The sequence below is a fragment of the Phyllostomus discolor genome, chromosome 4 (assembly GCF_004126475.2).
Source record: "Phyllostomus discolor isolate MPI-MPIP mPhyDis1 chromosome 4, mPhyDis1.pri.v3, whole genome shotgun sequence".
Lineage (NCBI taxonomy): Eukaryota > Metazoa > Chordata > Mammalia > Chiroptera > Phyllostomidae > Phyllostomus > Phyllostomus discolor.
In genome coordinates this window covers 57442823-57463723 of record NC_040906.2, presented here as the reverse complement: position 1 = coordinate 57463723, position 20901 = coordinate 57442823, and the positions used below count along the sequence as shown (strand labels likewise).

The 20901-nt window shown below is 37.3% G+C and overlaps 1 protein-coding gene across 1 annotated transcript in view; it reads right to left on the bottom strand.

The window, feature by feature from the left end:
• The window catches only part of GRB14 (growth factor receptor bound protein 14), a 126040-nt gene that overhangs the window by 43074 nt on the left and 62065 nt on the right, over nt 1-20901 (bottom strand). The window contains 1 exon segment of the mRNA XM_028510739.2: nt 1063-1219. Within this exon segment, the coding sequence (XP_028366540.1) occupies nt 1063-1219 (157 nt within the window).

Sequence of the window (20901 nt, the reverse complement as noted above, 5' to 3'; positions counted from 1 at the left end):
GCCTCCAAAACTGTGAGAGACTAAATATTTGGTTGTTTTAGGCCACTTGTTACAATGGCCACAGGAAACTAATACAGAATTCAAAGCACTGAATGGCACTGCTATAACTTCTTCCTTTCTCATCTACTAATCATGGGAACGTTTTTTAAAACCGATATGTGTTAAAATAAGAAAGGAGAGATAAAATTGTTGCCAATCCTGTCTCACTCTAGCAGAAGAATGAAAATTCTTTATAACTTATTAAAAGATTGGGAAAAAATACATTAAAAGCCTCTACAATTTACAATATAAAATGTATTTTCAATATAAAAATTTTTTAAAGGTTACTCTTTTATGTTTATAATTTTAAAATGTGAACAAGTTACTTATTTCTTCAAGAAAAATTCAGAGTATATGCTCCCATAAAGAGTATTAGTGTGGCTACTCCCCATGTTTACCCTATAATCAATTCAAAAAAAAAATAATCCAAATAACAGCTTATTTTAACTTCTTAAAAATGTTTACTGTGCTACTAAACATTATTGTGAAATTTGTCTTTCCATCAGTTTGGACTCTACACTCTAACTCTAAAATCCCCATAAATCATTATTTAAATGGGAGCGGGGGGAATGTGTAATATTTTTATTCTTCCACTTTGTTCCACTATTTTTTAATCCTTACCCAAAGACATTTTTTTCATTACTTTAAAAGAGAGGAAGGGAAAGAGATAGAGAGATGGAGAGAGGGAAAAAGAAAGAGAGACATCCATGTAAGAGAGAGACATCTGTTGGTTGCCTTCTTGCACATGTCCCGGCTGGGGATCAAACCAGCAACCTGGGTATGTGCCCTGATTGGGAGTGGAACCCACAACCTTTTGGTCTATGGCATGATGCTCCAACCAACTGAGCTGCACTGGCCAGGGTTTGCTCTACTATTTTAATCTCTCAACCTCCAATACCAAAAATAAAAATAAAGAATTATTCACTGTTTTCTTTTATTTTCCTCTATCTGAAGAAAATTTTTGCCACTTAAAACAGGAAGGGACAGAAAAGCAATGATGTCAGTGTGATTCTATGTCCTTACCTAGGCCAATTTGAGGCAGGTGCTCAAAAAGGGTCCAGCTATGGTCATCAATGTAGTGGTTCTTCAGGATCAACAGCTGGCAGACATCTCGGGCAGTTATGTCACTGGGAACCTCTAAGGCCCTGCTGGTTTCATCTTCACTGTACACTTTAATTACCTGCATATGTAGAAATAAGAAAATGAGCTAAAATATGGTATTAAAAACATTACATTAGTGTAAATCATCAAACTTATTGGTTAAACTGCTTACAAATTGCTTATAGTTTCCTCTACAACTAATTTACATATACATTAAGTGAATGTTAGTTATCCCAAGATTTGTTTATACCATGTGTCCAAGTCGCTTTGTCCAACAACTTCCACTCTCTCATCTAGAATCCAATGGCCATTTGACGTCATTGGCCATTATTAATGATGGAATTTTATATATTAATTTAATTAATTATAAGAACATATTTTTTCCCTACCACTCTGATCTACTCAAAAGCTCTGTTATCTCTTATCAATAGTTTAACGTTTCCATGGCATATTTAAATTCTTTAACTAACCCAAGTAACATGGGTGATTTATTACCAGATACACTCAAACAATAAAACCAGTAAAGAGAATCAGACTTCTTGAAAAGATTTCTCCACTTCAGGCATAAAAGTTTTGCCAAAGTCTGGCTAGACATTCACCCAATCCTTCTCTTTCCTCCCCAGCAATGAACTGTGGCCACGAGATTGTGCTGCAGTCCGTGCAACGTAAGCCCATGCAGTGTCTGCACTTCCCAGCCCAGCCCATAAATGTCTCCCACAAATTGTCCTCCAGTTCTCTTTCACCCCCTCCGTCAGATGGAAATGACTCCAAGGACCTAGAGGAGAGGAAAGGCAGGGAATAGAAGGAAACTTTGTCCCCGAATGACCACGCCAAAGGTGCCCAACTCAGTAGACTCGTATGATGCTTTGATGTGAACGAGAAATAAACTTTTATCATGTTAGCTCACTGTGCCTTTGTACTTACCTAGTAGAGCAGTTATGTTTCCCTAAATTATATAGAATTCAAGTTTCATACACAACACTCCTCTCAAGCTATGCTCAATGCTAGAATTTCCCATATTAATGTTATGTTACATATTAATTAAATTAATCATAAGAAGGCAAATGGCCATGACAATAGTACAGTAAGGTAAACACACATACCCAAAGGTGGGAAATGGTAAGAAAATTCAATGTAATACACCTGTTACAAAAACAAAGATGTGAATATTTTTAATAATGCAAACAAATGCAAATTAAAATGATGTGTCAATTCTGTCTTAATCCATTTTTTTTTTCATCACACCTAATCACAGTGCAATGGAATAGTTGCTATCTCACAATGATAGTAGTGATATAAACTGGGAAACTATTGTGTACACCTATTGGAAAATATTTACCAAAGGCATAAAAGGTTCATTCCTTTGGCTCACTAATTTCACTTAAGCAAACTATTTCAATGAGTTTGTCCTAAATATGGAAAATGGCTTTAGGCTTGACATGTCCAGCAAAGTGTTATTTATAATTCTACCAACCAAAATATTCAACAATGAAAGAATGGTAAACACATTACTTTCACAGGATGGAATTATTATGTAGTCCTTACAAAGGTTATCAAGAAAATGATACAAAACTTAAGAATTTCTTAAGGAAAATAAAATTATGACACCAAAGTATATGTTATGTGATACAGTGCAAACTTACTTGTCATGTCATCTGATACAGTGCAAACTTACTTGTCGGACTTGGCTCCGCAGCACCTACCCCTCTTGTAACAGTATTCTGATTGCCTTTTAGGGCACCACTCCCTCCCTCATCATCAGTCTCTGTGATTCCGGCAGCTCCAACTTCTGCTAGTGATGGTATGCTGGAGCTGCTGGAGCTGGCTTGTGAGAACTGATTATTCCACATTCAAGAACTTTGCAAGCCAGGCTTCTTGAAAACAGCCACAGTAGGAGTACATACACCAAATAAATTGACAAATGTTACAAATTAAGACTTTTCATTTCTTTTTAGAGCCAGTTTACCAGTGTACCACTACCTCGGCTCCAGATGGGAAAATACACAGGTTGATCTATCAGCATCCAGTATCCCCCTCGCAACAACGATCACTTCAGAAATGGGGACATGCCCTAATCAGAGCCGGTCAGAGCCAGTGTGGTATTTGTTCACATAACCACAGAAGGGACCCTCTTTTCTGGGGCAGATGTAGGGTGAAGATGCTACTATTTGTCAAGAGAAGATTATCAGAAGATGGCAAGAAATGCAGACCCATGCCAAGAAATGCAGAGTCCTGAGAATATCACTGAGCTCCTGGATCAAGGAGCACCTTAATTCTTTGTGTTTTTATCCTCTGTATGCCAGGAGGCTAAAAGCTTCTAGTGGTAACACCCACCAACTTATCTCCCTTGTTCCTGCTGTGAACCCCTCCAATCTATTCTCTATATTGCTAGCAGAATAAACTTTCTAATAGCCAATCCAATCAGGACATTCTGCTACTAAAATTCACCTAACTCAAGAGCTCACTTGTTTATTAAGATCCCATGGAAGGTACGTGTCCTTTGCTGTGTTTTATTATTATAGAGCTGTCACAGAAAGAGATGGTTGTTATACTCAGAGAGCGTAAAGTCTATCAGGGAAAGCAGCACTGAAAACAGTAATTACAGCCCTGGCCATATGGCTTAGTTGGTCGGAGTATCGTCCCATACATCAAAAGGTTGTGGGTTCAATCCCCAGTAGGGGCATATACAGGAGGCAACCAATTGATGTTTCTCTCACATTGATGTCTCCCCCAACCCCAAGAGTGATAAACACATCCTTGGGTGAGGATTTAAAAAAAAACAATAATTACAAAGTAGAGCATAAAAGTACAGCATGGTACTAATTTATAAAACAAGGGTTAGAAAAGGCCCAAAATATATCTGTGAAAAGGTAAATATTTAAGCCAAGACCTGAAAGAGGAATGGGCAGTAGCTAGCTAGGCAAAGAGCATTTCAAGCTAAGGGAATACAAGCTGTGCAAAGCCCATGGGCAAGAAGAAATGGCAGGTTCTATGGATTTAGAGCAGGCAGGGATGGCAGGAGCAGCAAACAAGGAGCACAGCCCTAAGGAAACTGAGGGGTAGGTATGATGGTGGTGAAAGGATGTTTAAGTTTAAGATCAGAACTGACTTGAGAATCATGGAGCTTAGAGATGCTAAGCAAACACTTGGACATGAATGGGTTGGATAAGGCAGGGGAAAAAAGAACAAAGAAAAAACAGAACCTAGGACTGAACCCTAAGAAATTCCAAAATTTAACAGTGAATTAGAGTCAATAAAGCCTCAAAGATAAAATGAGACCAGGGAAGTGGAACCTCACAGAAGAAAGTCTGAACCCTTCCCAGCATAGCAGCCCACAGAACAGGTCGAGCTGTGATCCTAGTCAGATGGGACAAAACATTGCAACGTGTTCTCTCTTAGTTGCATGTAAGGTATCCTCTATGAGAAATCAATGCTCCCACTACCAGCACATGCGCTTTATTCGTTAAACTCCTACTTACCATTTGGCCCCAGCTTCCATGGTACTTTGCTCTGGAAAGTCTTCCCTGAAGGCCCATGACTTTTTTTTTAATTTATTTTAATTGTTGCAGTACAATTTTCTATCTTTTACTCCCACCCCAACCTATCCACCCAGCCCTCCCCTCCTCCCTCCCATTTCCACCTGCCCCTAGTTTTTATCCATGTGTCCTTTATACTTGTTCCTGTAAACCCTTCCCCTTTTCCCCTGAAATTCCCTCTCCTCTCCCCTTTGAACTCTGTCAGTCTGTTCTTTATTTCAGTGTCTTTGGTTATATTTTGCTTGTTTGTTTGTTTTGTTGTTTAGGTTCTTGTTAAAGGTGAGATCATATGGTATTCGTCTTTCACCACCTGGCTTATTTCGCTTAGCATAATGCTTTCTAGTTGCATCCATACTGTTGCAAAGGGTACGCGCTCCTTCTTTCTTTCTGCTGCATAGAACTCCATTGTATAAATGTACCATAGTTTTTTGATCCATTCATTTACTCATGGACATATAGGTTGTTTCCAATACTTGGCTATTGTAAATTGTGCTGCTATGAACATTGGGGTGCATAGGTTCTTTTGGATTGGTGTTTCGGGGTTCTTAGGATATAATCCTAGCAGTGGAATTGCTGGGTCAAAAGGCAGATCCATTTTTAGTTTTCTGAGAAAATTCCATACTGTTTTCCATAGTGGTTGTACCAGTCTGCAATCCCAACAGTAATGCCCATGACTTTGTAACATGCCCTCTAATGTGCTCTCATTTTGTATTTCTATATGATGCCTTTCTCTTGAACTGTAATAGTAAGTTCTTATAAGAAAAACCACTGTTTGTTTACTATTTGTCATCACATCCTAGGGACCTAGCCCAAGGCAAGACATGGCTTAATAAAGATCTTAGGAATAAAATATTTTTGTGCCCTTGCAAAGCTTAGCAAAGTGTTTTGTACACAGTAGGTACTCAATGCATATTTGTAAATTTTAACTTAAAACTATTTTGTCATAAAGTATACCACTGATTAAATTTTATGCTCAGGAAATTAAAATTTTTCCCAATGAGCAACAGTTACACAATTCTTCATATCAATAATCCTAGGTAAAAACTGACTCAATATCGCCGTTAGCAGAGAATTCTGACCTTTAGTCATTGAGGCGGCCATAAAATTATATAAAAAGGGCCATGAAAATATACTGTCAAAATCAGATGTGATTGTTTGAACTTTCATTTCAGTTCATTTATTTCATGGTTAATACGCGTGGTTCACTAAGACTCCAAGACCTGTTTGGAATCTCAGTGCCTCCCATGACTGCATCTGGGGGAGCTACTATCCTTAAGTGTGCACCTTCAGTATTTGCTTGCCACTTCTAAAGGACTCTAGAGGATGCTGTTCACTGTATCTCCATGCTTCTGTGATTAATGACTGGATTGAGCACTGGAGGGTGCCCCTGCCAAAAACAATGTGAAGATGACCACTCCTGAGAGGACAGAAAGGTTCAACCCTGGGGCTGCTCCAGTGCGGAGGCAATGATGAGCTGTTGTTTCAGTTCCATCGGAGACAGGCTGCACATTCCACGCCAGGGAAGGGGGGACTGGCAATGAACTGGGGTCTGGTAAAAAGTGCTCCTTGTGCTCCCTGACTACCCTGTGTTTTCCTACAGTGAACTTCCATCACCTGGGGTAACAGAAGCATGCCTCTTATTTTTCATGCTCTATTTTTTATATCAGAGGGGCTAAGAAAGTGAAAAATTGAAAACACTCTGAAGCTTAAGCCAAATTCATAAAGATGGCAAGAACAGAGCGAGAGGTAAAGATGGGGAAAATGAAAAAGATATCTAACCAATCAGGAAAGCCATTATTTCTTCAAACTATGTTGCTACAAATTTGAAAGAAATAAATTGCTAAGAATCAAGACATAAATTTAGAAGAGCTAGGCCAACATAAATTTCTAGAAGAGGTTCAGGTACTCATTTTTTAAATAACACCTGCTGAGACAAGAATGTAATACCTTTGTGGGAGCTCCATTTCAAACCCTTATTTTTTTTAATCCTATTTAATTCTGACATTTGTCCAAAATACATATACATATTCTTAGATCTATTTGGTAATTATGAAAAATCCTTTATACTTCCAGTGGGATGCCCTTTATTAAAGGTCTCATTTTACATCTATGTATTTCTCCTTAAAATATGCCTCTTGCCAAAAGTATTACTACACTAAAACTTCCTGTGTAAGAAAAAATTCAAGTCATCAGAAAAGCTACATGACTAGTGTGGATTAAAACTAAGTTAACCGGGGCTGCTGTGGCTCAGTTGTTTGGGTGTCATCCTACAAACCTAAAGACTGCCAGGTCAGTTCCCACTCAGGGCACATGCCTGGGCTGTGGTTTCAGGTGTGTGCAGAAGGCAGCCCATTGATGTTTCTCTCTCTCTCTCTTCCCCGCACCCCCCCTCTCTCTTGACTCAAAAACAAACAAAATAAATAACAAAATGTATTTTTAAAAACTAAGTTAAAAACTTTTGTGATCATGTAAAAAACAAATAGCTGAGATGTTCTTAAAAATCATTAAAGTATTGGTCTTCTGTTTCCTTTATATCCTGAGGAGTAAAACAGAGATTGGAAGATCATATGATCATGCTATTTAATAAAGGGATACTATATATTGCCAGTTCAGTGGCCCAAATTCCCAGCTTAAACAAAAGGGTGAGGGTGAGAAGAATATTAATCATATCAACTTATCTACAAAATCATTTGAAAAGGCACACCAGCAGGACGAAATCCTCTCTGGACCTAAAGAAGAAGTGGAAGTTCCTTTGTTTCATCAGTGGACAAACACTTCACTATCAGAGAGACATGCACTGACAGGGTCTGTCTACACATCCCACCAGTGTAAACAGAGAGCACCCAAGGACAGCCCGCAGGGCAGACACCAGCTGTGTTTAGAAAGCCCTTCCACGTAGCTGCAATCCTGACCATCAGAGTAACCTTGGCCTTTGGAGTGGTTTGCAGAGTCAAAAACAGCTCTGGGAGCAGCTGGCATGGAGCGATGAAATTGCAATACACAGACCGAGTAACCCCTGCAGGGGGAATGCAGATCTCTGTCGTGGCTGACATCCTTATCAAGTCTGTTTATACACTTTATACCTCGACTTCCCTAGACTGCCCTCCATAAAAAGTAAGTGGAGGCAAGAGATTAAAAAAAAATAACATAACCCATTTTTAAAAGAGTAGACACAATAATGTTCAAATATAAAGACAGCAAGACATGGTTAACTTTTCAGGAAAAGGCTTGAGACCTCTGACATTTTGAGACTAACAGAAGAATACTTAAAGAATAAGAAAGACAAAGACTTTCTGAAAAAATAAAGAGATCAAGTTTGAAAGTCAATTATGTATCACTCTGCTCCCAAAGCACACCAAGTGTTTATCTCTACAATCACTGGAAATTCTGATTCTCAGAACAGAAGATACGGAATGCCTTAGGAAAGCACTGGCAAGGCTAAAGAGTCAGCCTCTCCCCTGTAGGTCCCGGGAATGTGACGGCAAGGGACAGCCACATCCTTTTCTAACCTGGTTCACACATGTTTGAAAGACACTCAGGGCTGTGATCTGGTCATTTGGCAATGCCACCAAGAAGAAAGGGGCGTTTGAAACCCTTGGTAAGTAGCTACTGAAGAGCTTTTCCCCATTTATCCCTTATTTCTCCTGGGAGGGAAGAAAGAAGAGGGATAATCATTAACCAGGTTGAAAAACATAGCTAAACAAACAAAAACTCATAGATATAGACAACACTATAGTAATTACCAGAGGGAAGGAGGATTGGGGGTAGTAAAAAGCAAAGGGGGTCAAATACATGATGGTGGAAGAAGGTTGACTTTGGGTGGTGGGCACATAATGCAATATACAGATGATGTATGACAGAATTAATTGTCCACTTGAAACCTATATAATTTTATTAACCCAATGTCACCCCAATAAACTTAATATTAAAAGAGCATTGATTAAACATAAATATATGAGCAAGGATCCATATGATAAAAAGTAAGGGAAAGAAAAGAAAGAAAAGGAAGAAAAGAAAGAAAGAAAGAAAGAAAGAAAGAAAGAAAGAAAGAAAGAAAGAAAGAAAGAAAGAAAGAAACAGAGGGAGGGAGGGAGGGAGGGAGGGAGGGAGGAGGAAGGAGGGAAGAAGAGAGGAAAGAGGAGGGGAAAAAGGCTTTTGCAGCATGGAGCATGGTTATCTTCTAGCCAAAGTTTCTATTTTAGGATCACAAATTTAGTTTTTAAATTAACTACATTTAAAGATCACATTTAACTCTTTTTAATTAGTACTAATTCAAAATAATTTAAACACCATATTTAATACCAAGATCTTATGATGAAAAGTATACAACTTTTAAACAGAAAATGTTCATTTATTTATTATATCTATTAATATTATTTATTGTATCACATATTGTTTTTATGTAACAGAAGGTAAGAAACACGGCCCATAGAAATTTGCTCCCAACCTGGTCCCAAAGCAAAGCTTATTTCTACAGCTCTTCAAAAGTTTACCATCAAAGTATAGTATAAAGTCATCTTTTAATGTTTAAGGTTTTTTCCTCTATTATTTTTAATAGATATGTGATGTACCTAAGTCATGTGAAATATTTTTACATCAAGGTCACAGTAGCCCTGGCTTTTCTAAATAAGGAACACAGTGTCCTAAGATAAGAAAAGACAGCTCAGGTATTTTGAATTAAGCAACTTAATATGTTCTCTTGAAGAGAATGGAAAATAATGCATTCATTATTACTTATTCCAAATCTCTAATAAAATGTTATGTTAAAAAAAAAAAAGATTGTTCCAAAAGACCCCGATTGCTCAAGAAAAGCTGCTGCTTTCTACTACCATCCTGTATTATTTTGCTAGCTGTCAAATACTTAGTTTGAGCCAAACAGTACAATTCAGAGAAATCAGGTAATACGAAGTCTTAAATTCTTTCTATCAAAAGAGACAGTCAACAAAACATTTTACTTGAGCATGAGCAATAAATGTTTGATTAGTTATGATATTAACTTAAAACAGATTATTATCATCAATATAAATACTACAGGAATTGATTGACAAACAGATCCATTCCATACTCCTATGGCTCCTTCCAACTTTATTTTCCTATCATCTCTTTGTTATTCTTGATCTCTGGCCATACTTTTTTTTTCTCAGTTTCTTGAAATAGCCATGCTCTTTCCTATCACAGGACATTTGCGCATACTGTTTCTGCTGCCCAGAATTCTGAGGTCTTCCCACCTTCAACACGCATCCATCCAATTAACCATCAATTGTGATGGGAAGCTTTCAGTAACGCTCCCAGTTTAGGGCCAGGCCCTTTGTTCCATGCATGTAATTACTATGAACAGGCCTCCATGACTCAAAGGGCTGAAAATGCAGGGGGGACATCAACGTTTTCTCCCTGTTATGTCCCCAGCAGTTAGCACAGTTCTGGGCACACAGTGAACAGAGATATTCTTTTAGTGATGAGAGAAGCCATCATGGTAGCCCAATGGAAGACAATATTAGGAATTCCCAAAATAGCAGCTTTGAAACCTCAGGAGGTCTGAAAAACCTCTAAAAAAGAAGAGAAACACATAGACCAAACAGAAAATACAGGGAAGTTTTCATGCAACATGTGAATTAAACAAGGGTGAATCAGGTAACTTCTATGGTCCATTTCAAGTTTGGAATTCTGTAGAAATTTGAAAAAAAGAAGGTAGGAGGGTATCTGAGTGGGACAATATTATGAGAAAAGATACTGAGGACTGAAGAAGCAAAAATATGTACAGAACACTACCCAGAATATTCTGCCAAGATCAGAGGGACAAAGTTACGAGGACCAGATGAGGAATCACAGGTGCCTACGTAAGAAAGATCTTTGCCCAGCACAGCTGAACAGTGCTCCCCATCACTGCAAACTACAGAGGGGGCCAACAATAAGGGGTTATTGTAAGATATATAAATGATAGGGTACCTTTTCTCAATGAATGAAAATATAGAATTAAGTTTTAAAAGACAGTTTTACAAGAATGTGATTACAAGGATGTGAAAAATAGGGATAAATAATCACATGATGATATAATCATTCAAGAACAGATTCAGCTAAAAGTAACAGAAAAGACACCCTCCAAAATTGAGGTTTATGTTTTTCCTCACATTCAAAAACAGAGGCAGACAGGCCAGGACTTTGGTGGGGCGATTTCATCAAGTCACCACTAACCCAGGTTCTTTCCATTAGTCTACAATCTTCAAGGTCACAAGACGGATCACCCCCATCCCATCTCTGTACAAACTGAACTGTGTACATTTGCACATTACTACATTTCAACAGGAAAATCATAGGGCACGACTGATAAAGATAAGAACTAATTCAGAGTTAAAGGACCTGTGTTACTGGGATCCCTACAGATTTTCCAGGAGTTCTGGATATGAATTCAAAGGCAAGGATGATATGAATTGGTTTCCCAGCCAGCATCAGGCCAGGCCAAAGAGGCCCAGTGTGGCTCACCACTGGAAATGAGCCACACTTGGCAGGGCAGAGGATTTAGCACTGCTACACCTGGCAGCTCAGATTAGTGACACTGCCGAATCATGCCACGTCTAGGCTTCCAACCAAGAGAAGAAAGACAGTCTTCAGCCCAAGGGAGGCCCAGAAAGTCTCCTTAAAGTCCCTCTGCTCTACTCTGTGCTTCTACTCTGTTCTTTACCTTTCTGCTCACCTTGCCTCAGGCCAAGAGCCCTGCAGACTCCCCTTCGTTGGGCTTCCTTTTTCCTTAAAGGACAGAAAGACCCTACCTAGTTCAAGTGGGTGGTGCAATGTTACAAAGAGAAATTGGAAGCTCTTTCAGTTTGCTCTGTTGTGTGGCTTTTAAAAAGGCAAAAACAAACAAACAAAAAAAGCTCCAATTTCATTACAAAAGAAGGCAAACTTTAAAAACTACATCCAAAAATATCTTGACCCATGATGCACAAATGCACACACGTATACATATGTATGTATAAATGTTGTTCTAGGACCTGAATCCAGTATGAATGGTAAAGGGGGTCAGATCACAAATCCCACACTGGTGTTTCCAATGACTTCATCCAAGGGGTGTTCTCTGAAACCTCAGTATGTTTAACACTCATGCAATTCCTGCGAAGATGCCAGTGCTGACTAATTCATCTTTGAAGTGAAAGAAACCTTCACAAGTGCTAATGCTTATTCATATTTAAAGCAAAAAAAAAAAAAAAAAGCCTCTGGTCAAGCTTATGTTGGACACAGTGTTATTCCAGTATCTCATTTCAGTTTTTAAGCAATTCTTTATTCCCAGAATAACCATCAGACATGTCTAAGCAGAAAAGTTAAAACCGTTTCACACAGTGAGAAAGGACACGTTGAGGAGGGGAGGAAGAAATGTTTAGAAGACAGAAAGGGAAAATGAGATGGCAGGAAAGAGACTGATTAAAACCCAGGGCATATAGGACTTTATTCCAGTTCTTGAGCTGGCTGGCATCAGCTGAAGCACTTTTAGGAACTACCTTATTTCACTGATTCTTAAAAGCACATTTTCTCACATTTAACTTCACTGAAAGTTGGATGTAATTTACCATCAGTGGTACGCCATAGTTTGTTTAATGGGAAGCATAGAAAATAATGACGCATCTTATAATTTAAGGTGCCACAGAATCAATGAAATACGCTGTGTTCAGTCTTTCTGGGGCATTTGAGGTAAACTTATAATAACACCAAACAAAGTACCACTTTCTAGACCTAACGTTCCCATGATCGGAGAGCACTAGGAGTAAATGATTTTATATCCATCTTTGTAACTTTACCTTTGCTTCATTTTCTAAATATTTACTGTGTATCACTGAACAACACATGTAGACCACACTCCTACAAAAGAAATGGAATTAATACTGTTAGAATCATAAAATACTAACGATTAGAAGGGCTCTTGGAGAATATTCAGTAAAACCCTTTCACTTCACAAATGAAGTTGCTAAGGCTGGAGAGGGTGTGACTTGCCAGGGGGTCTGTGGCTGGTTTTGGGCAGAGCCAGCCATGGGACCCTGCCCCTGGGCTCTGAGCTGATCCTGCTCTTTCCACTCAGCTGGCCCAATTTCCAGGCAGCCTTAAGCTGCTGCTTCTACACAACAACTTAGAGACAAGTACTATATAATTATACACCAGGACATAAAAATGCTTTTATGTCCCAAAGATCTACCTTTCTAAATGTCAAAAAAAAAGTTGTTTGTATTTTCACTTTCCTTAGCATAATTTGCTAGGAAAATTGCATATAGTGAAACAGCCAGCAGAGGGAGCCTTGATTTGTCAGTGGGTGCAAGGAGAAAAAGAAATGCGATGTTTTGGAAATTAGAACTTTAACACTATTAACCCTATGGAGTTCTTGCTTAATGTCATTACAAGCTTTGTAGTGAAGTTTAAGTCTATTTTTAAATAGTCTTAATTCTTTGAATTTTTAATGTAAATCATGCCTACATCGTAAACTTCAATAAGAAGAATTGGTTGGTATCTGTGTGTGTGTGCGTGTGATCACCTCACCAGAAATCTAAGTGGAGTTCTCTCTGGCATTCAGAATGGTAATATCAAAATTTTTCTTCAAATTTTGACAGAACTACTCAAACTAATTTGACTTCTGAAAATAAGAAATAATACTCCTGACCTTTTTACAAGAACAAATAAATGTGCATGTCCAAATACGCATGTCCAATTAGGAAGTTATAATCACTTACCAACAATGCTGTTTTTGCCAAGATGATTTGTTAATTTCCCTTTTTGAACTGTCTTAAGAGAAAATATTTTAAATATCCTACAGGGGTAAAATATCTTTATTCTCTCAGAGGGCTTAATATCTGAAATTACCAAAGGTCTTGCTTCCCTTTTCTGCCAAAGAGAGAGTCTTATTCTCTAGTTTGGGCTTAGGGTGCTGGGGCACAGCCAGGAGAGCCAACCCTCAGGCTGGCCCGAGCCAAAAGTCTGAGACTGTTAATCAGCCAGCTATTTTTAACCCACCTTCATTGCCCAACGTGGACTGGGCACTGTGATTTACACAATGCTATGGGGCATGGGCCCTGTTCTCATGCAGGTTCAGTCCAGGTGCTCACGGCAATGACAGACTCCAGAGCTGGCTCTGTGAGCAGGTCCTAGACAGCCAGCTAACCGGTCTTGAGCCTTAGATTCCTCAACTATAAAATGGACCAGATGCTGGCAAACTGGTAGCACTCAGTTGATATTAGAGGTTATTATTATAAATTTTTTAAAGCAAGTAATGCATTTCTGAGGAAGTTCTAAACACTCCTACAGACCTGTGTCTAACATACAATTTAGTCACTATGTCTTTATGCAAGTAAGTTACCCCCTATAAAAAATTTAAAGGGCAGCAGAAGGGTCAAGGTTTGGCAACAATGAGAACTCTGGGTAAACAGCAATAACGATACTCACTACCCCATCATGGCCTCGTTCCAAACGAGCCATCCATCTGAACTTAGGGCACCATCTGTGGACTTCCATGAACCTCCCCTCCTCAGGAAACCTGCTCTCTCCCCATTCAGCACATCTTCTACTCTCTGCATACAAGTAATAGAAACAGATGTGTTCAAGAATCACAACCATATTTTGTACCTGTCATGACAATAATAAAAATCAAAGGGACAAATATATCCTGAAGGCCTAATATGTCTAATCTACTTGTAGTGGAGATGGCCAGTTGCCACCAGGGGCCACCCTTCCTAATGAATCCTGGTTCTGATGAGGGTCGTGTATTAATAAGTTCAAGGCCTACATTTCCTGGCCTCCCTTGAGTCCAAGGTTGACCATGTGACACAATCCTGGCCAATAAGATGTAAGCAGAAGCTCCTGGTTATTTCAGAGTAGCACATTAACATCTAACAGAACTGGCTGGCGGGCCCTGTGTCCTTCCCATTTTATATGTGAGGAATGTGAACAGGATGTCTGCAGATCTGCATTTATCTTCCCATAAAAGGAAAAGGGACCCACACTAAGGAAGATATAATAGAAAGCAAGAAGGAGCTTAGCTGCCTGAGGACATTGTGAGGCTGCTACATTACTTGAGACCCATTCTTTTTATACATGTAAAGTAAAAGAAAAATAAATCTCTCCCCTGTTTAATATACTTCTTTTGAGTTTTATTGATTACATGAAATTATATTCAGCCTGTAACTGATAAAGCACTGTATTTAAAGAACCTTTCTCTTAAATTTTAAAAATCTAGTTGTAAGACAAAAAAAGACAAATTTTAAAAACTGAATAGCATAAGATATACAAAAATATACAAGATCCATAGAGAAGACTTAAAGTCAAATTTTAAAAGCCAGAAAGCATAAGATATACACCTAGGCATAGCTAACAAGTCTTAAATATTGTACAAGGTAACAATAAAATTGATGTTGCATGACAATAGTTACTGAATTGAGAAATGAGTAACAAAGTTATGTTCACTGAGACTGAATCAAGATACCATGAAGGTAGATGCGAAAGACTATTAGAAGGCTTCAAGATGGTACCACAGCCTGAGCTGGGACAGAGGCAATAAACAACCTTTGGAAAAGCAAACAGGAGCCTTGAGTTATCTGTAGCCCACTGAGCACAAAGCTGGGACCAGAAGAACAGAAGGACAAACAGCAAACACTGTTATGAGCACGAGGAGAAAACAATGTGCTGGAGTGGAGGCTTCGCATGGAGCTGGGAAACTGCAGGGTCCAGGCCCTGACGCAGACTGAATGCTGCATACATGGGGACTGATTCTGTATGTATTTTAAAGGTTCTGGACAAAAGAGTGATATGATCTGTTTCATTATTTACAAAATCATTTTTTTAATTATAGCAATGATTTATATTGTATGAAGAAAGAAATGAATGTCATATAAACTATTGTCTTATATAGATGGGGAATTGAATCTTCTGGTAAATGATATTATTCCCCATTATACTCATGAATTTCATATTTTAAAAGGATATAAGTTTTAAGAAAAATATATTCTAAACATTATCCCTTTTTCCTGAGATTTCAGAAGACCTCGGGATCATGTGTTTTTATCAACACCTCTGTAACGACAGTATTAATAAAGAATGCAGAAATGTTTGTATGTGTAATTTGCAAAACAACATTAATCTGATAGAGGCATGAAATATTCCTACCCCATATGGACATCTGGCCTTATGACCCTGCAGCCTTTCTATAAAAAACGTGATTTGAAAAAAATATTTAAAAATATTTTATATTGTATTTCATTTATACCTTAGAATGTTTGAGTCTTTTGTTAACTTTTTGAGACCTTAAAATGTTTTTTGATGCAATGTACCAATCTAGAGCTCTGAATTAAAATTGTCTGTTCTCTCTCTCTTTCTGTCTCACACACACACAAAATCACTCACACTCACTTTGTTGCTTACAATTGCTTTCTGAATAAAATGTTTTCTACATTAGAGCATATGGGAGTTGGTGGAGGTACAAAGAAAGATGAAAGAATTTGACTAAGCTAATTCTGGACTAGAAGATGAATGGCAATTATACACACCATGAGGCAATTTCATTAACATATTAATTTCAAGAGGTAACACGTATCTAGGAGAAACACACTGAAAGTCACAAGACCTAGATTCTATTTCTAGCTTTGCCATTGACCTTCTGAGTGACCTTGCATAAGTCACTCAACACCCATGAGACTCAGTCTTCTCCTCTTAAAAAATAAATACATAACCTAGTAGTTAGCTAATAAAAATGCTATAAAGTAAAGGATTCATTCAAAACTGTTGTAGGTTACAATAATTTGTGAAGGATATGATAAAGCCATCTTCACTAGAATCTTGATTCACTAGAATAAAGGAAATCAGTTCTAAATACAATTAGAGGAGGCCAAAAATTTATTTACAATTTGCTTGATAGGGACTCTACCAAAATACTCTGTTCTTCAAAGACCAAACTGTATCTTTTCTGCTATAAAAAAAGGACCCATACAATGTTAAGGACCATATTTAAAATTCAGGTCCCTAACCATCCTCAGGAGGATCTTTTGGCCACATACATGAGCTGATTAGAAATTTACTCCCTAGTGCTACTAAGCATTTTCAGAAATACACTCAGCTTTTCAAATGATTAGGATTGCAACTGGCAAATTATTTTGTGAGAACTACTCATTAAGGATGAGCAAACTTTATTACAACCTGTGGCAAAAGTACCTGCCTTTGGGGAAAATGAGAAGCTCCCCTCAGAATACTATGAGAAATGCTTGTACTGATTTGTAAGGTCATCTTATGGTGCATATAAAAAATGACAAGTTAATCACAAGTGTGGAAAAATTTTCTATGTTAGAAAAAAAGTCATGGTGTAACCAGAGCAGATGGATGTTTTTTAGTCAGAAAAAATATCCAATTCCTAAAATAAGATACATTAACATTTCAGAACAATTTTATAGGCAATGGGTCTTTTGGAGGTTAAAATGTCAGGTGAAAGAAAGAGTGCAAGTACTTTCTTCAAATGATAATGTGCTAAATTATATGAACATTTAATATGTGTACTCAATGGAAAAGATTAAGATAGATTTGGGCTTAGGGAATTTTGACTTACATAATTATTATAATAGAAATCCAGCAAGAAGCTTATTATAAATAGACCAAGAGAAATCATAATGATGTGTCCAGTGGCAGCTCAGAACTAACAGCAATTACAATCATCTTTCCAGAGTCCCCTTCATTTGCTACCTACCAGTCAGAGCCAAACTGTATTCACACCAATTTCCCCAGACTAACTAGCTGCTCAAAGTCTTTAAAAATGATACCATCTTTGTCTAATGTTTAATACTATAAGAAAATAAAAAATGGTTTAAATACTTACTATAACTATGAAAATACAAAATATAATATACAATTCACAGAATTAGATGCAAACAAGACTTAGAGCATTTAATGAAAATCTCTAAGCCATTATCTTACAAATGAGGAAAGAACGGCTCTCAGAGCGTCAGTGACTTGCCCAAGGTCACACAGCTCATGAACGGAGAGTCAAGGTGGCATGCTTGCCACCACCCAAACACACTGTCCAAAAAGACCTCGTGGTGAACACTTCATGGTCAATCTAAACTGCAGTGTTAACTGGATAAAGATGAAAAACAGGACAACACAGATTTGATATGTTAATAAGCCTTTTCACATTCCCAACCCCTCAGGAAACTATGGTCATTATCAGTGTACTGCCCAGTCGTAATTGGAATAAAGACTCAAGCTCAAAGCAAAATATTTTTAATTAAATTTGCTAAAAATGAGAGAAAGGAATCAAGAAATATTAAGAGCAAATGTTGGCAAAATTACTACATACTATTCCAGTTCCAAATAAAATGACCCTACTGAGTAAATGGTAGGATAAGAAAATAAGTTGAAAAGTTGAACATTTAAAACAAAAAAGAAGAAACACTTGTTTTTAAAGTCCACCTTAATTGTTAGAGCTGTCATTTTCAAATAAATTAAACCATGACCTTTGACTAAATGGAATACACTAATAGTTAACTAACAGTTAACTATTAAAAGTCAAGTATGAATATAAACATTGCAGTTTCTAGTAGCACCGAAATCATTCAGAGAGAATATTGCGAAAAATGTGTTTTTGGTGCTTTCTTTTTCTACACAAAAGATTTGATTCTTTAAAGAATTCAATTCAATATTCTTATTAGGTATATTTTCAAGAGAAGCCTAGTATATTCAGTATCACTTAAATAGTACATTATGCCATGTATTTATTACTTTATAAAATACACTGTTAACAAGTAAGACATGAAAATAATCTTTACAAAAAACTAACAGAAAAACTATTTTCATGCACAGGCTTGACTGCATTAATAATTAACGGAAAGCACTTTCACAGGGATATTTAATGGAAAGTTTTTCTTAAGTAAATAGGGAGAAACTCAATAGAAACTGGTAGAAACCAGAGAAAAATAAACTGGTGCCACATGTGTAAACAGTAGAACAATTATATAGTACATTCAACAATGAAAATGGATGTACTATAAATTACAGTAAAACAAATAAACTGTTCCTCAGTATACAAATATAAAACATAATAGCTAGCAGATTTCCTAGTGTACTAAAGGCAAAGAGGCCTGAAGTTACAGTGGAAGGGGGGAAAAAAACCTTCAATATAGTCCCTAAACTACAATTCCCTGAAACTGAGACCAAGCTGCGTTTACATGGAGCTCTGACCACAGAGATGTTCCAGTGCAGCGTGTTTCCAGTATAATTTCAATAATACATTCTTTAATTGCCTATAGCCTCAATGAAACATAACTCACTCACGATATGTAACTAAAGTTTCCTACACATTAATTAAACACAAAGTAACGGGGAAAAAACAGCAAGAAAACATGGCTACAGAAGCCACATACCCTCTTCTGCAGAACTATTGGCGTTATTGCAGGCAGAGTGACTCTTCTCGCACTCAAACTCATGCCTGCTCTTCTTAAAATGATCTCCTCTCGTAGGACAGGGACAAAATGAAAGAAATCTTCTATAGTTACTCCTTGGGAATCTCAGGGCTCGGTGCAAAGAAACAACTAGGAAAGCAATAAATGTCACCCTGCGTATGTGATTCCTATCTACCCAAAGCCAATTAAGGATGGCTGTGGGACAGGACAAGGCAACAACCAATGAAAGCCCGGAAAACTCTGCCTTTGTCCTTGGAAACACATTCTGATACTTTTGTTTATGATATTTAAAGAACCAGATTAACAGGCATCTAGTTCACTTAACTTTTTTTTCCAAAACAGTGCAATTCAATGCCATCTTTATTGACTAGAAAGTTTTGTCTTTAGTAAAACATTCCAACATATGGCAGATAAGAAGTGTTTACATTGGTCTATTTAAAGTATATAAATAGGCAGATGAACTAAATTTACGTATGCTACTCATAAAATTGATAAATGAGCCCACTGGAATGTATTACAGAGGCACAAAAAATAATCCTAAAGTTAGAATTGATTCAAAAATGTTTATTTACATGGTTTAATAAAAGATTATCAATATACAAATATGCATGTCATCTCCTAAATGGCTACAATTTTGTATTTTTTGTTTTTCATCTCCCAAACAACTAAATTTATTGTATTTTGCATTTCACCTCATAAACAACTAAAATTTAGCCCTGGCTGGCGTAGCTCAGTGGATTGAGCGCGGGCTGGGAACCAAAGTGTCCCAGGTTCGATTCCCAGCCAGGGTACATTCCTGGGTTGCAGGCCATAACCCCCAGCAACCGCACATTAATGTTTCTCTCCCTCTCTCTCTCTCCCCCCTCCCTCCCTTCCCTCTCTAAAAATAAATAAATCTTAAAAAAAAAAAAAAAAAAACAACTAAAATTTTTGTATTGAAGCTACATATTTAAATATTCCTGTTTATTACTTAAATAATCAACCTAAAAAATAATGTTAAATATAAAAGGTGCATAAGGTATGTATAAATCTAAAATGCTTACATTTTTAAAAAGTACAGATCTATGTAACTTAGCACATTTCATTCAATTAAAAGCACTCAAACAATAATCACTGCTCAAAGTAATATCAAAATTTTAATGACAATTTTGCCTTTTTTTTACAATAACTAAAAATTGTATTCTATGTTTAGGGGAGATGGAGGAGCATCACAACTAAAACACTGCTAGCTAACAAAAAAACTTTCAATAAGGTCTAAATAAAAGGTAAAAGAAACATTTAAAAATGATAAAAAGGTGTTGCAATATTAAAGCTAAACTGACTTTTTATAATTAAAAAATCCCTCTTGAACTGACACTTTAATAAGCACTTACTCAATGCTCCTCAACCACGGAAGGACCTCCTGACTGCAGCATAGGGCAAATTCCCTGTAATTTCTAGATAACCACACGACTGTTGCAGTCACAAGGCAAAACGGAAAATTCTTCGCAATTCAGACACAAACCTTCCACTTAATTACCTAGAGTGTATTAGGCAGGATTCAGTTTACTACCTTACACTTGAGCGTGTTTTATATGCATGATGACCTCATATTAGGAAGGAAGGAAGGAAGAAAGGAAGGAAGGAAGGAAGGAAGGGAGGGAGGGAGGGAGGGAGGGAAGAAGGAAGGAAGGCTGGCTACACACTTTACAAACTCTAGAGTTTCCTACTTTGAATTTCAAAACCTACGAATCCTTCATAGCTAAGGGTTAGAAAATTCACTTAATATAAAAAAGTCAAAGACATATACCAATAATGAACTACCAGAAAAA